The sequence below is a fragment of the Mobula birostris genome, chromosome 1, assembly GCF_030028105.1.
Source record: "Mobula birostris isolate sMobBir1 chromosome 1, sMobBir1.hap1, whole genome shotgun sequence".
NCBI classification, from domain to species: domain Eukaryota; kingdom Metazoa; phylum Chordata; class Chondrichthyes; order Myliobatiformes; family Myliobatidae; genus Mobula; species Mobula birostris.
Window position 1 is genome coordinate 202,244,159 of NC_092370.1, and position 17,608 is coordinate 202,261,766.

At 41.0% G+C, this 17,608-nt stretch overlaps 1 protein-coding gene across 1 annotated transcript in view; it reads right to left on the reverse strand.

Annotated features, from left to right (window-relative positions):
- Window positions 1-17,608, reverse strand: part of rtraf (RNA transcription, translation and transport factor) — a 37,057-nt gene that overhangs the window by 11,033 nt on the left and 8,416 nt on the right. The window contains exons 4-6 of the mRNA XM_072269095.1: window positions 7,900-7,980; window positions 3,183-3,271; window positions 1,444-1,512 (exon numbers count right to left, since the gene is read on the reverse strand). Coding sequence (XP_072125196.1) covers window positions 1,444-1,512; window positions 3,183-3,271; window positions 7,900-7,980 — 239 coding nt within the window. The remainder of the gene's footprint in view (window positions 1-1,443; window positions 1,513-3,182; window positions 3,272-7,899; window positions 7,981-17,608) is intronic.

Here is a 17,608-nt window from a genome sequence, read left to right on the forward strand (position 1 = left end):
CAGGTATTTGACTGTCAACAGCAAACTTACTAATCTTGGACATTTTTATCCAAATTGTTGATATTGATGACAAACAAAGGCCCAGCATTGAACTCTGAGCCATACCACCAGTTATGGGCCTCTAGTCCAAGAATCAATCTTCTACCATCATTCTCTGCTTTCTACCATCAAGCCAACTGTGTATCCAGTTAGGCAGCTCTCATCGGATTCCACTGATTATTACAATATAGAAAGCTCAAAAATAATCAAAACTGTTAAAGGTATGGTTAAACAACACCTACTACTAGAGAAAAGAGGGCAGTGTTGGGCTCCATATCCTGGCAAAGATGTATTGTAGTAATATGAATGGAAAGGATTGAAGAGACCATCTCTGTGAAATCGTAGAGGGAGATGAATACCGTCAAGTGTCTCGGTAATGGATCTGAAGTAAATCAACCATCAATAAACTAAGCTGAAAAGGTAAAAGTATGGTTGCAGCAAATTATAGCCAAATATTAGTTTAGGAACTGAACTAAGCTACTTACACCTGAGGCTCATTCCACCAATTATATCACAGCTGATCTATGCTTTAATCTTGGGTTCATATCTATTAATCACCCTGCCTGACAAAGCAAATCTATCAATAATATTCTGAAATTTTCAATTGAACGAGCGTCAGTGGCTTTTTGGAAAGGAAGTTGAAGTGTCAAAGGCTTCCAGAACGGAACCTTAAGCTATTGATTGACTGATTGATTCAGCACAGAACAGGCCCTTCCGGCCCAATGAGCCACCCCACCTAGCAACCCACCTGTTTAAACCCAGCCTAATCTTGGGACAATTTACAATGATCAACTAACCTACTAACTGATAGATCTATGGACTGTGAGGGGAAACTCAAGCACTGAGAGGAAACCCACGAGCTCTCAAGCATAGATGAGTCTAACCAGAGCCCACATTACCCCTTTAATTACTGCTATTTAAAAAAGTTTTGAAGTACTAATAACCACTGCATGTATTAAGCGTAAAATAAATATGTTAAAACTAGCAATTTAAATGTGGACTATCACCAACAATTTGGCTCCATAAACGTTCTATCAAACAATCTAATATATTTGCAGCAAAGTTATGAAGCCAATTAAAACTCCACCCATTTTAGAAATCACTTCACTTAGTCTGAAAGGTAATAATTAAAATGAACAATTGTAGCACAACAGGTTGACAAGGCTGACCATATTAATTATATACAAATTATATAAAGGGCGCCTATAATAAGAAAGATGGACAGTTTATCATGCTGCAGCTATGTTATATTCTTCCTCCATGCTAAAACTATGTGAGGTTGATACTTCTTAAAAACATTAGGATCGAAAGCCCAAAGATGACCCATTCTCACACTATTGTACATGTAATTCAACTTAAGCAAAATAAAAAAATCTTAAATTTCTTTTGAAAACACTTCCTTACCTCCTTCGTACGGTTTGCTTTTGCAATGGCTTCTGGGCTTAATCTCTCTTGCACCAAAATACGAATTGCCTGAAATCAAAATAATTGAAGATCAATCTATATGCCAAATTGAGACACAAGCTGTATTTCTACAACTATAACATAAACTAAGTAGTTATTGTGACAACTCATTTCATTCAATTAAGTGAAAGACAATAGATTTTTAAAACTAATATACTGATTAATTTTGTAAAATGCTTTGTAGAAGAAGAATTAAATGACTTGTTTCTGAACTATATCGGAAATAAAGCATTATTCATCTGGCCAAAGCCAGGGAATCCTTTATGCATCACTCTCCCATTCTGATCATGTAAGACTTGCTGCTACTTCCCTCAACTGGTTTCTAAACACACTTGGTGACACACAACTCTACCATGTCCCAGTGCTCCATGTCTAAGCTGGTTGACATAACACTGCCTTTGGCCCCACCACAAATACCTTTCCCTAGCTACCAAAATCACCACTGCCCTAGCAAAATAATCTTAGATCAACATAGAATTTTTGCAAATTGTACGATATAGTTGATGAAATTAGCCAATCTATTTTCATACTAAAATCATCATCCACTAGACATGGTTATTTCAAGCCTGGCTGGCGTCCCATCTTTCAGCCTCTATACTTGAATGCATTGAGTTAACACACACAAAATGCTGGAGGAATTCACCTATGGAAAAGGGTAAACAGTCAATGTTTCAAAACGAGACCCTTCATCAGGACTCCAGTTACTCTTCTCCAAGCTCTCATCAAAATCTATTCTCCCAAGCACCTGCTTGCTGAACTAGTTCACTTTTAAGCAATAACCCATTTCTTTCAGTAAATCAATTCTACAATTCTCATGTTATTTTCAAGTCTCTCAGACGCTGGTCTCTCCCTATCATGGCAAGCTGTTCCAGAGCTACAAGACTCCTCTAATTTTGGTTTCCCGACCAACTCAGGCTTTTAACTGCCTCATCACCATTGGCAGGGTATAAATGCAGTACCAGTTCCTGAATCTGTTACCTATTTCCTTTGTAATCAATAATTCACTTTGATTCTCCACAGAAGATATCTAACTTGCAAACCATCTCTTACGTTTTATTTTGATTTACTAAGTCAGCAAAATTTTAACCCTATACTTTTAAAACAAGTGCTATTTGCCTTGCTATCTCTTCCACACCTTGCTTCTCTTGAAGCTCAACAAAAGGCTCCACACCAACACTAATCTATATTTTCTCCCTCTACTCGCTTTATGCTTCCTATATTTTCTGCTTCAATTTTCTATCTGCCATTTGCAATTTTTTAAATGAAATGTAGATTTACTATAAAGCGTGGTTGGTTAATATTCTATATATCGACACAAAAATCTTTCTTCAGCCAATCTCGTTTAGAGGTCATGTGCTTTATTTTATTTAGAGATACAGCTCAGAGTAGGCCCTTCTGGCCCTTCGAGCCTCACACCCCAGCAACCCTAAACAAATTATGGGACAATTTATAATGACCATTAACCTACCCAGTACATTTTTGGACTGTGGGAGGAAACCGGAGCACCGGGGAAAACCCATACATTCCCCAGGGCGGATGCGCAGAAACTCATTACAGACGATGCCGGAATTGAACTCCCACCTCCGATGCCCCGAGCTGTAATAGAGTCGCGCAAACCGCTATGCTGCCTTGGTGCCCCAAAAGTCGATGAGACTTCTTTAAAGTTCACTAGTGCTTACCTTCAACATTACTAAGTAGTCATCATGGCGTTGGATTTGCAAGAGATTAGCCAATGCCATCACACCAGCCTTAAAGTCCGGGTTGTTAACTGTATTAAAAAGAATCAAGACATTTATAATGAAATGGAAATTATAAATTTAAGTTTTAAAAAAAAGGGTAACCTTGAATTTTTGATACAAGTCTAAGGAATGAAATAAAGTAATTTATTGTACCCCTCATTACATTAGCGATAGAATCAGGATTTTGATGTGTAAGATGCTGCACAAGACCCATAGCTATAAATAGCACCATCTACAGGCTGTTTGCTAATGTGAGAAACTAGAAGCTTTCAGGCCTGAAATTTGATGTAACAGCAATACTGGTGAACATTCAATTAAAAGCGCTGTCCTCCTCAATCCTGTAGTGGCAAACTCAGACCCTGACTTGCAGAACAGATAACAGATTCAAATTAAATATTCCAGGGCCCTATACAAAGAGGGCCAGAAATCTGGAGTAGCATACACAAAACCCACGAGGAACTCCGCAGAATAAATAGTTGACATTTCGGGCCAAGAATCTTCTTTAGGACATAGAATGGTTTGAAACAAGTAGCTTTGATCCAGTAAATTTGTGGATGTATTGAAGTTGACATCAACAAAATAGCAAGGGAAGTTTTGATTTGAATTAGTACTAAAAGTGCAAATGTAGAAATTGACCTGAAGAATGACCCAGCAATAGCTGTAGTTGTCAAATTAACTAAAGGTGAGGCCTAGCATGTTTTACTAGCATTTTAATGCATTATTTACAAGTTCAAGAAATTAGGGATTTTTAAAAAATTGCTGCATGCCTGGCTATTAAAACTTGGCTGAGTTTTTGATATTCTTGGAATGTCAATAAAGGAAGTCACCTCAAACAAACTGCTGAGCAGTTAACATTGGACCTTCTCAGCACTATTCTGCAATGGTTATGTGATCACAGCAGTTACATCTTCCCATCAATTTTGCATAAATTAGCTATGCAACTTTTACTTGCTGAGCATCTCCATGGAATCAGCCAAATATTCTTGCAAACAAAGGCATAGTGGCTGTAATGGCATCTTATAACGTTCTGGTGTTCTTGCAATACCACATTTTACCATCTATAAATTTTCAAAAAGCTCAACAAAAATGGTAACATAAACTACAAATGACATTCACTAATACAAACAATAAGCCTTCTTTAAAATTCCAAAGTTTTCTCCTCTTCCTCCACTTTACAGTGGAGAAAATGATGGAAGCTAAGGAAATGAAGGCAATGAGTGGTAATGTCCTGAAGCATATAGAGATTAGCAGGGAGGAGGTATTAGAGGCCTTAAAAACTGCATTAAGGTGGATAAATCCCTAAGGACCGTCCTGGTGCATTCTGGACATTGAAGGAAGCCAGAGAAGAAACTACAGAGGTCTTTGAATTTTTGCTTCATCATTTGCCACAGGCAAGTTTCCAGAGAACTGGAGCGTGGCTAATGTGGTACCATGGATTAAAAAGCGTAGCAAAAGCAAACCAGGAAACTACGGGCCGGCAATTCTGACATCAGTGTTGGTAAATTACTGAATGGGATCTGAAGGGCAGGTACCAACATTTAGAGGGACAGGGTCTTGTTCAGTACGGTCATCGTGGCTATGTTCATGGGGAGTCATGCTGACAAATCTCTTGGAGGAGGTACCCAATAAGGTAGTGAGGGTAGGGCAGTAAATATTATTTATATAGACTTTAGCAAGGTCTTTCAAAAGACCCCTCACAGCAGACGTCTGAAAAGTTAGACGGCATGGTTTCCTGCAGGACATAGCCATTTGGATTCATAATTGGCTCAGTGGTGGGAAGCAAAGGACGATGCCTGAGGTTGCTTCTCAGACTGCAGGCCCCTGAGTATCAGTGTGCCTCAAGGGTTGGTGCTGGGATTCTTTGATGTTTATAACAAAAACAATTTGGATGTGAATGTACAAGCATAAGTCAGTAGATGAAGTTACAATAGTTGCTGTTGAAGAGAGTGTAGAAAGATATACAAATTACAAGGGGATTTTGATCTGCTAGGTAAGTGGGCCAAGGACTGGCAAATGGTTTTCAATCCTAATAAATGAGAGATCAAACCATGGTAGGATCCTGGGAATTGTTATGGAACAGAAGGACTTAGGAGTGAAGTACTCTAGAAACAGGCCCTTAGGCTGATAGGGTGGTGAGAAATGCACCTGGCAAGCTGGCCTTCATCAAGCAAGGTACTGAGTTTAGGAATGAGAAATTTACACTGCAGTTATGCAAAAGTTCAGTGAGATCTCACTTGGAATATTGTGAACAGTTCTGGTGACCTGTTATTAAACTAGAAAAGCGTAGTAAAGACTTACTGTGATATTTGCCTACACTTGGGGGCCTGAGTTATGAGTGGTTGCTTAGACTAGGATTTTATTTTCTGGAATGCAAGATATTGAGGGGTGACTTGATAAGAGCGAAATAAAAGTGTGAAGGCTTAAACAGGGTGGAAGTACATAGCCTTTACCCCAGGGAGGAGGTGCCAAAAGCAAGAGGCCGTAGTTTTAAGATCAGAGCAAGAGATTTAAAAGGAATAGCAGGGGAAGCTTCTTGACTCAAAGGGTGAAACTTATTTGCAATGAGCTAACAGAAACAGTGGTAGAGGTGGGCACATTAGCAACAGTTAAAAGCCAACTAGACAATTGCATGGATAGGAGAGATTTATAGGGCTATGGGCCAAATGTGGGCAGATGGGACTAGCATGCTGGCCAACAGTTGACTTGGATGAAATGGGACAAAGTGCCCATTTCCATGCTGTAATCTATGACTCCATACAGATGAAGTGAATCAGAAACAATAAGAAAGTAATAACAATTAACCAATAGTTTTATTCTCTTCCTAGAAGGTACACAAAATTGAGCAAGACAAATTCATAGAATTTCAAAATTATAGCATAAGCAAAGATCTAAAACTGAAGTAAGAACTGAGAATATAGTTATATTGCAGACCACTTCAGTTTATACCATGAGCAGATCAAAGTTAAATGTCAATTATACTGTGCTAGTGTTACAAATATAGCAGGGGTTGGCACTTGAACCGCTTCTTTTGACATTATATGTCATTGATTTGGATGACAGAAATAACGGGTTTGTGGCCAAGTGTGTGGACAATACAAAGATAAGTCGAGGGGAAGCTAGCGTCGAAGAAGCAATGAATACAGAAGGAGAGGCAGATTAGATGAATGAGAGTGGCAGATGGAATATAGTGTAGGGAAGTGTCTGGTCATACACTTTTGTCAAAGGAATAAAGATGTAGGCTTTCCTAATGGGGAGAAAATTCAGAAATTGGAGTTGCAATGGGACTTGGGAATCCTTTGGTAGGATTCTCTAAAGGTTAATTTGCAAAGTTGAGACAATGGTTAGCAAAGAAAATGCAATATTAGCATACTTTTCGAAAGGACTAGAATACAAAATCAAGTATGTAACTGTGAGGCTTTATAAGTCATTGGTCAGACTCCTTTTGGTGTACTGAGTGCAGGTTTGGGCCCCTTATCTAAGAAAGGATGTGCCTGCATTGGAAAGGATCAGGGTTAGGAGGTTCAGGAGAATGATGCCAGGAATGAAAGGATTAATGTAGGAGGAGGGTTTGATGGCTGTGTGTCTATACTTGCTGGAGTTTAGAAGAATGAGGGGGATCTCTCTGAGACCTATCAAATATTGAAAAGTATAGATAGAGTGAACATGGAGAAGATGTTTCCTATAGTGGAAAAGTCTAGGACCAGAGGGCACAGCCTCAAAAATAGAAGGATGTTCCTTTAGAATAGAGATGAGGAGGGATTTCTTTACCCAAAAGCTGGTGAATCTTTTGAACTGATTGCCAGAGACAGCTGTGGAGGCCAAATCATTTGAGTATTTTTAAAGCAGAGGTTACAAGTTCTTGATTAGTAAGGATATCAAAGGCTACTAGAAGGCTGGAGAATGGGGTTAAGAGGGATAATAAGTCGACTGTGATGGAATGGTGGAGCAGATTCAATGGGCTGAATGACCTAATTTTGCCCCTATGTCTTATGGTCTAATATACTAAAAAAGGTTCTTAGTGTGGATTCTTGGACATGTACCTGTACAGCTAATTTTCAATATTAATAAACAGTTTGTCAATTTTTTGAGGATTCCATTCAAAATTTTAATTTTTTTTAAGGAGTTGATACATTTCCAAGATGATACAGTAAAAAAATTTCCTGACTTAATGTCTGGGAGCAGGATTAGAGCGCAACTTATAACATGATATTACTTTCTTCCTTGAAGGAAACCAAAACCATTTCTAAGCCAATCCAAATAAGCAGAACAATTCCAACATAATGGTATTTTGGTCTAAAGTGGAAGTAACTAGATTAGTAAAAAGCCTAAAATCAGCAATTCGATCTGATACATTAGAAGGTATACAAGTTCCACAAGAATTTTAAGACAGAAGTAATACTAATTCACACAATTACCAACTAAACACAGTTTTACCCATATGTACATTATGTCCAAGAGCTCATGAAAAAAACATCAGAGATTACAAAATTGACAAGCTGCTGTAATAAAAAAAAATCAAAGATGAAAATTTCAAAGATGTTCAGAAATACATCAGGGCCTTCAAACAGAAATATGCAGCTAAAGCTTTTTAAATCTGTAAAAATACTTTAAATTCATCCCTTACAGCAAACAGTGGCAAAACATTCCTCTTACTTACCATCCAAATTAATAAGTGGATCAGTGCCTTTAGGGGCATCATTTCTTACACTATCTGCTGTACAATTCTTGTATTTATCCACTGTGGAGACAAAAAAAATTACCATTAAAAATATTCAGATAGTTTCTCAGCACATACATTATTTCTGTTGATTGAGAAATCTAGGATAAAGCCTAAAAATTTGAACAGAATTTTCAGATTTCTCATTAGTAACATTAGCATGTTTTTGTTTCTAAATATAAAGCTAGTGTTCTTCTGCAGACAATCACTGATGACAATTTTTTGTATATGATTGATTGACAGATATTTGGTAAAAGATAAGGAACAAAGCATGTTTTTAATTTAGTCATCAGCTGCAATGTTAGATTGTGGAGAAGGCTCAAGGGGCTGAACAGGCAACTGCTTTTCCTATGTTTCCACAGGACATAAAACAGAACATCAGGAATTAAGTAATAAGAGGGATGATGATAATGCAACAAGCAAAAATTTCAATGATAAATCTGGAGGATATATAAATGAAACTATGTAAATAAAGGAATCTAAAAAATGCCATCTAGGTAAATGTCTCTAGTGTTTGAATTCAACATTAAGTCCAAAAAGATGTAACACGCCTCTTGAGAGATGAGTCGAAAAGTTCACTGGCGCTGGGAAGCTTCAACTAAAGATGCACTGTACACAGCAGTAACATTCCATTTGTGCTTAATGTGATAATTGCAGTGCTGCAAAGATAATTTACATCCGAGATGTGTTGAGTCTGGGGTGTAGGAGTGAGTGAAATAACTGAGCTCTGTCATTTGCAAACCTATAAATCCTCCCTTTCTTTGAACCCATGCCTTTCCCCTAGGTGAATGCAAATGTTAAGTATTCATTCAAGACTTCACACATATCCCTTGGCTCCACACACTTAATACCTCTTTGGACCTGAAGGGAATCTTCTCTTTTCCTGGTTACCTTATGTTCATAAAAAGGCTGGGATTCTTCATAATCTACCAGCCAGCAGTATTTCATGGGCTCTCTGGGCCCCAATTTATTTTAAGTACTCTCCTACAATTTATATTATCCTGTTTTCAGTTGCCTATATAAAAAAAAAATGCTGCCTTCTCTTTCCATCAAATCCTTACTATCCCCAGACACCCAAGGTTTGTTAATCCTGTTTTCCTCACTTTTTACCCATATGGGAACACATTGGCTTTAAACTCTCATTATCTCACTTTTAAAAAGACTCCCACATGTTAAATGTTTCTCTACCCACAAGCAGCTGTTCCCAGTCTTCACTTGCCAGGTTCTACGTTATGTAACTGAAGTTGGCCTTCCCTCAATTTAGGGCCTTTACTGTCAGACTATCCTTATCCATAATTACTTTGAAAATTACAGGATCACGATTACTTTCCCCAAAACCTTTTCCAATGGACACTTCCTATACCTTCCCACTGCATCTCCCAAGATTAGATCTTGGAAAGACCTTGTACAAAGTTCCATTTTTAGTAGGATTATGTATGTATTGGCTCAAGGAATTCTCCAGGAAGCACAAAAAATCACCGCCACCCCACCCCAATAATCAGGAACAGAGCTGTAGGGTTGACTGCATTTGTCATCCACGATGAAAAATAGACACCACAAAACAGGAAAACATCAAAGTGGAAAACGTATTGAGAAGAACCCTAGGTTCAAAGGACAATGGTGCTACTATCATCATCACGTGCTGTGTTGTATGATGTGGGTGACCACGGTCTTTGACCACAATTGCTCTTGGCAAATTTTTCTGCAGAAGTGGCCTGCTATTTCTGCCTTTGGGAAGTGTCTTTACAAGATGGGTGACCCCAGCCATTATCAATACTCTTCAGAGATTGCTTGCCTGGCGTTAGCAGTCGTATAACTAGCAATATGCACCAGCAATTCATATGACCATCCACCACCTGCTCCCATGGCTTCAGGTGACCCTGACTGAGGGGCTAAGCAGGTGCCTCACCTTGCCCAAGGCTCACCAGCAGGCTAGCAAAAGAAAGGAGCGCCTTACACCTCCTTTGGTAGAGATGCATCTCCACATCGCCACACACCTACTATAGTTGTTCTAATTATACACTGTAGGAAGCTTGATGTGACCTTTGCAACAGAAGTTGTTTGAGATCAATAGACGGATGCTCTCCAGAAGAGATGAGTTCAGTAACAATCTGGGGAAACCAATTCAAAGTTCAGTAGTGGTGTCTGGTCTTGAAATAGCAATTGCATAATGGAATTCATATTACAGTGGCATGCAAAGGTTTGGGCACCCCGGTCAAAATTTCTGTTACTAAGCAAGTAAAAGATGACCTGATTTCCAAAAGGCATAAAGTTAAAGATGACACATTTCTTTAATATTTTAAGCAAGATTACTTTTCTTATTTCCATCTTTTATAGTTTCAAAGTAACAAAAAAGGAAAAGGGCCCGAAGCAAAAGTTTGGGCACCCTGCATGGTCAGTACTTAGTAACACCCCCTTTGGCAAATATCACAGCTTGTAAATGCTTTCTGTAGCTAGCTAAGAGTCTTTCAATTCTTGTTTGGGGCATTTTCGCCCATTCTTCCTTGCAAAAGGCTCCTACTTCTGCGAGATTCTTGGGCCATCTTGCGTGCACTGATCTTTTGAGGTCTATCCACAGATTTTCGATAATGTTTAGGTCGGGGGACTGTGAGGGCCATGGCAAAACCTTCAGCTTGCGCCTCTTGAGGTAGTCCATTGTGGATTTTGAGGTGTATTTAGGATCATTATCCTGTTGTAGAAGCCATCCTCTTTTCATCTTTGGCTTTTTTTTTACAGATGGTGCAATGTTTGCTTCCAGAATTTGCTGGTATTTAATTGAATTCATTCTTCCCTCTACCAGTGAAATGTTCCCCGTGCCACTAGCTGCAACACAAGCCCAAAGCATGATCGATCCACCCCCAGTGCTTAACATTTGGAAAGATATTCTTTTCATGAAAATCTGCACCCTTTTTTCTCCAAACATACCTTTGCTCATTGCGGCCAAAAGGTTCTACTTTAACTTCATCAGTCCACAGGACTTGTTTCCAAAATGCATCAGGGTTGTTTACATGTTCCTCTGCAAACTTCTGACGCTGAATTTTGTGGTGAGGATGCAGGAAAGGATTTTTTCAATGACTCTTCCATGAAGGTCATATTTGTGCAGGTGTCGCTGTGCACCACCACTCCAGAGTCTGTTAAATCTTCCTGAAGGTCTTATGCAGTCAAACAGGGGTTTTGATTTGCCTTTCTAGCAATCCTATAAGCAGTTCTCTTGGAAAGTTTCCTTGGGTCTTCCAGACCTCCACTTGACCTCCACCGTTCCTGTTAATGACCATTTCTTAATTATATTATGAACTGAGGAAACGGCTACCTGAAAACGCTTTGCTATCTTCTTATATCCTTCTCCTGCTTTGTGGGCATCATTTATTTTAATTTTCAGAGTGCTAGGCAGCTGCTTAGAGGAGCCCATGGCTGCTGGTTGTAGGGACAAGGTTTGAGGAGTCAGGGTATTTATAAAGCTTTGAAATTTGCATCACCTGGCCCTTCCTAACGATGACTGTGAACAAGCCATAGCCCTAACAAGCTAATTAAGGTCTGAGACCTTGGTAAAAGTTATCTGAGAGCTCAAATCTCTTGGGGTGCCCAAACTTTTGCATGGTGCTCCTTTCCTTTTTTTCCCCCACTCTAAAATTGTACAAAACAAAAATAATACACTAATCTTGCTTAAAATGTTGAAAAGAATGTTTCATCTTTAACTTTATGACTTTTGGAGATCAAAAAAATCTTCTACTTGCTTAACTATTCATAGTAACAGAAATTTTGACCGGGGGTGCCCAAACTTTTGCATACCACTGTAAATATTCTATGTTTCATAGTACATTTTGTGGGTTTTTTTGAATACTATTATAATAGGACACCCTCCATCTCAGCAAATATTCTAATGACCTGGAAATACTTGATGCTCACAATTGTATTATCATGAAGTGGGGCCGTTAACACTGACAACATAGGCAGGAGTGCTCTGATTTCAACTTTCATGATTCTGAAATATTCATACATCTATAGCTCCAATAAAATCCAATAAATTTGTATGTTCCTTTTCATACCCTGAGCAACTAAACTACCATTCATGTTGTCTGCCCCACAATATTTGCAGTCCTCATTGAAAAACCTATATTCATGCCAACGTTTCCTCTGCCAAAGAAACTAACCCTCCTTCTTTACTCTATCCAAGAGCAAAAATCAAACTGATGGAACTCAGTTCAGGTAGCATCTGTAGAGGCAGAGCAATAGCCAATGTTTCAAGTCAAGACCTGAATGCATCTGCAGTCTCCATTCCCTATAGGATTCTTAAGTTTTATACACTTCAATTAATTCTCCCGTCTGCCCCCTCTGGCTAATCTGTCCCTATAGCTACAAATTTCCAACCCCACAACAAAATGCAGATTGGATGACTTATGTTTTGTCTACAGGATCAATCCTGAGCTTCCCATTGCCTGCTACTTTAATTCTCCATCCCACTTCCAATGTCTGTATCCTCCTGCACTGTGATTAAAAAGGTCCAGTCAAGGATCTCATTTTCTCTGTTTGTATTAGAACTGTCCAGTTTAGTTGTAGATCATGTTTACTATATTGGCTCAGTTCTTTACACTCCATTTATACTGCCTGACCCGTTGGGCACATTCTACACCTCAATATTTCAGATTTTAGACCCCCAAGACATAGGATCAGAATTTGGCCATTTGGCCCATTGAGTTTGCTCTGCCATTCAATCATGGCAGATTCTTTTTTCCCCTCCTCAACCCCATTCTCTGGCCTTCTCCCCACCACCTTTGATGTTGTGTCCAATCAAGAACCTATCAATCTCTGCCTTAAATACACCCAAAAACCTGGCCCCCACAGCTGCCTATAACAAATTCCACTAATTCACCACCCTCTGGCTAAAGAAATTTCTCAAATGGACGTCCCTCTATCCTGAGGCTGTGCCCTCTTGTCCCTAGATTCCCCCACCATGGGAAACATCATTTCCACATTTACTCTCTCTAGGGCTTTCAACACTTGTAAGGATTCAGTGAGATCCCCCCTCATCCTTCTAAACTTCAGCAAGTACCAACCCAGAGCCATCAAACGTTCCTCGTATGATAACCCTTTCATTCCTGCAATCATCTTTGTGAACGGCCTCTGGACCCTCTCCAATGTTAGCATATCTTTCCTTACGACGAGGAGCCCAAAACTGCCTTATAAAGCTTCAGTAACACATCCCTGCTCTTGTATTCAAGGCCTCTTGAAATGAATGCTAACATTGCTTTTGCCTTCCTCACCACCGACTCAACCTGCAAGTTAACCTTTAGGGTGTGCTGCATAAGGATTCCCAAGTCCCTTGGCAATTATACCAGTGCCTAAAAAGAATAATGTGAGCTGCCTGAATGACTGTCGCCCAGTAGCACTCACATCGACAGTGATGAAATGCTTTGAGAGGTTGGTCATGACTCGACTGAACTCCTGCCTCAGCAAGGACTTGGACCCATTGCAATTTGCCTATCCTTACAATAGGTCAATGGCAGACACAATCTCCAGGGCTCTTTACATGGCCTTAGACCACCTGGACAATACAAACACCTATGTCAGGATGTTGTTCATTGACTATAGCTCAGCATTTAACACCATCATTCCCAAGATCCTGATTGAGAAGTTACAAAACTGGGCCTCTGCACCTCCCACTGCAATTGGATCCCCGACTTCTAATCTGGGCGGATTGGTGATAATATCTGCTCCTCGCTGATGATCAACACTGGTGCAACTCCGGAGTGTGTGCTTAGCCCACTACTCTACTCTCTATATACCCATGACTCTAATGGCTAGGAATAGCTCAAATACCATCTATGAATTTGCTGATGATACAACCATTGTTGGCAAAATCTCAGATGGAGAAAAGATGACATATAGCAGCGAGATATGCCAACTCGTGGAGTCGTGTCGCAGCAACAACCTTGCATACAATGTCAGTAAGACGAAAGAGCTGATTCAGGAAGGGTAAAATGAAGGAACACATACCCAACCTGGGTGTCAAGATCTCTGAGGATCTAACCTGGTCCCAACATATCGACGCAGCTATAAAGAAGGCAAGGCAGTGACTATACTTCATTGGGAGTTTGAAGAGATTTGGTATGTCAACAAAAACACTGAAAAACTTCTATAGATGTACCATGGAGAGCATTCTGACAGGCTGCATCACAGTCGCGTATGGGGGGGGGGAGGGCGCTACTGCACAGGACCAAAAGAAGCTGCAGGTGGTCATAAATTTAGTCGGCTCCATCTTTGGTACTAGCCTACAAAGTACCAAGGACATCTCCAAGGAGCGGTGTCTCAGAAAGGCAGCGTCCATTAGTAAGGATCTCCAGCACCCAGGGCATGCCCTTTTTTCATTGTTACCATCAGGTAGGAGGTGCAGAAGCCTGAAGAGACACACTCAGTGATTCAGGAACAGCTTCTTCCCCTTTGCCATCTGTTTCCTAAATGGACATTGAACCCTTGAACACTATCTCACTTTTGTAATATACTTCTGTTTTTGAACGATTTTTAATCTATTCAATATACACATACTGCAATTTATTTATTTACCTTTTTTTCCTTCTTCTTATATACTATGTATTGCATTAACCTGCTACTGCTAAGCTAACAAATTTCCCTACACATGCCGGTGATAATAACCCTCATTCTGATCTCAGATGTTAGGATTTTCTCCCCATTTAGAAAATAGTCTGCACATTTATTTCTTCTACCAAAGTGCATGACCATGCATTTTCCCTCGTTGTATTTAATTTGCCACTTTCTTGCCCATCCTCCTAATCTGTCTAAGTCCTTCTGCAGCCTACCTGTTTCATTAACACTACCTGCCCCTCCACCAATCTTCGTAACATCTGCTAACCTGGCAACAGAGCCATATATTCCATCGTCTAATTGGCAGCCAACCAGACAAGGATTCTTTTATTCCCACTCGCTGCCTTCTACCAATCAGCCAATGTTCTAACCATGTTAGTAACTTTCCTGTAATACCATGGGCTCTTAACTTTAACAAGCAGCCTCAAGTTTGGCATCTTGTCAAAGGCCTTCTGAAAGTCCAAATATATAACATCTATAGCATCCCCTTTGTCAATGCTACTTGTAATCTCAAGGAATTCCAACATGTTCATCATGTAAGATTTTCCCTTAAAGAAACCATGATGACTTTTTGTCCCATCTTGTCCTGTGTCACCAAGTGCTCCATAACCTCATCCTTAATAATTGACTGCAACATCTTCCCAACCACTGAGATCAAGCTGACTGACTTTATAATTTAGAACTTCCTTTCTGCTGCATTTTGCCTTTCTTAAAGAGTGGAGTGATATTTGTAATTTTCCAGTCCTCTAGCACCAAGCCACAGTCCAATGATTTTTGGAAAGATCATTGTTAACGCCTCCACAATCTCTAATGCTACCTCCTTCAGAACCCTAGGGTGCAGTTCACCTGGTCTGGGTGAGTTATGTAACCTTAAATCTTTCAGCTTTTTGAGCACCTTCTCCCTTAGTAACTACACTCACTTCTCTTCCTTCACACACTACAATATCTGGCACACTGTTTGTGTCTTACACAGTGAAGACTGATGCAAAATACTCATTTAGTTCAACTGCCATCTCCTTGTCCCCCATTATGATTTCTCCGGCCTCATTTTCTAGTGATCCTATGTCCACTCTCATCTCTTATTTATTTATTTATATACTTGAAAAAGCTTTTACTATCCACTTTGATATTGTGCTTTGTTTGTATTTTTTCCAAATTCCATAATTTTACAGCTTTTATCCTCCTTTGTTCACATTTTCTCCCTTTTTAAATGCCTTCCAATACAAGGTTTCTTCATTTACAGCTTACCCCAAGACAATCCCAGCAATGTTCAGTCAGAGTATCCTTTGCGCTACTTATCCTTTTCCCTCACTTTCTGTAATTTCAAACTGTTATTTTCTCCTTCCCAATGTAACATTCTATTATATTGGCTCGTATATGTCTAGGGGAAATATCACCCAGCACCCGCCTCAACACTCCCCACAGGGTCGGCTGCCGCCCGAATCAAACCCAAACATCAATAATCAGCCAGCACACCCTGTAAATTTTAACAAGTACACTTTATAGATATTACTAATTCTATGACATTAATATAAATTCGATACAGAAAGGGAAGTAATGGGGAAAAAAAAGGCGCCAACACTTATCAAAGTCCAAGTTCTTCGCGTGCAACCGTTGGAGCTCAATCGATTCCTGACGACCACCCGGATCCTGTCGACTCACGGCTCGGGACCACCCGGAGTGATAGACCAGAGCCTCTCCGCACGTCCAGTCCTCCTCGTCTCTCCTCCGACTCCCTGCCAAAAACCCCGTCCACCATCCTCCCCGTCTCTCCTCCGACTCCCCGTCTCTCTTCCGATGCCCCGCCAAAAACCCCCGCACGTTCGCCGTCCTCGTCTCTCCTCTGACTCCCCGTCAAAAACCCCGTCCACCGTCCTCCCCGTCTCTCCTCCGACTCCCCGCCAAAAACCCCCGCACATCCGCCGTCCTCCTCGTTTCTCCTGGCTCCCCACCAAAAACCCTGTCCACAGTGATATGATACAGCATTGTATCCGAAAACAAAATGATACATGACCACCCATTGGTTAATAGCACCCTGCTATCTACGATATTTTAAATTTAACAAGAAAGAAAGAAAGACCCCGTACACTCTCCCCCCACCAATAAAAGTCATGCCCTCATGACGTTAACAGAGTTCACCAGTGCTACTTGTAAATCACAAAACCCAACCCAGGTGCATAAAGCTGTGACATAACTTCCCAGGGCTGTAGAGATCACACCTTGTTCTCCCGGCGCTGTATAAGTTAGTCTCTCCGGGGGACGCCTACTCCTCTGAGGCCTCTGGACTTCCTCTGCTGACTCTCCCTGTTCAGACACCCCAGGTGACCCCCCAGGCCTATCTGTCGGACCCTCCCCCTCACCGGGACCCCTCGGCACCTGTGAGCCCTCTGCCTCAGGTTCTGGCTCCACCCTCTCCTCCCCCAATTCCGGCTGTAATACAGGCGGCTCTGTAACACCCTCCCTCGGTTCCCCTAACTCAGTGATGGAAGGGCCAGGAGTCTCTTCTCCCGGCACTGGGGAATCAGCGAACGGAAGCAGGTACCACACGTCCGAATCATCGTCTCCCGATGACGTATCCCTTCTTGAGGTGGAGACCGACCCCGTCTCCTTCGCAGCGGGCTCTTCCCTCGCCCCGCGCCCTCACAGCTTCCTCGTACTAGCCGTAAACTCCCATTTGGGCTCTGGGTCTACCTTCACCTCTCGACCCAGAGGCAACAGGTGGTTCCGATGGAGTACCTTGACAGGCCCCTTCCCGTCCTCGGGTCTCACCCGGTAAACAGGGAGATTTGGCATCTGACTCTCCATCACATAGGGAGTGGCTGCCCAACGGTCTGCCAACTTGTGCTTACCAGGTAGTCCTAAATTCCAGATAAGGACTCGGTCTCCCGGCAATAGCTGGACGAACTTTACTTTCTGATCGTACCTCTTCTTATTCCGCTGGTTCTGCTTGGTGGCTGCCGCCTCAGCCAACTCGTACGCCCTTTTCAACTCTCTCCTCATATCAGACACGCACTTCAGACATGGCTTCAAAGGTATTTCACCCGCTTCA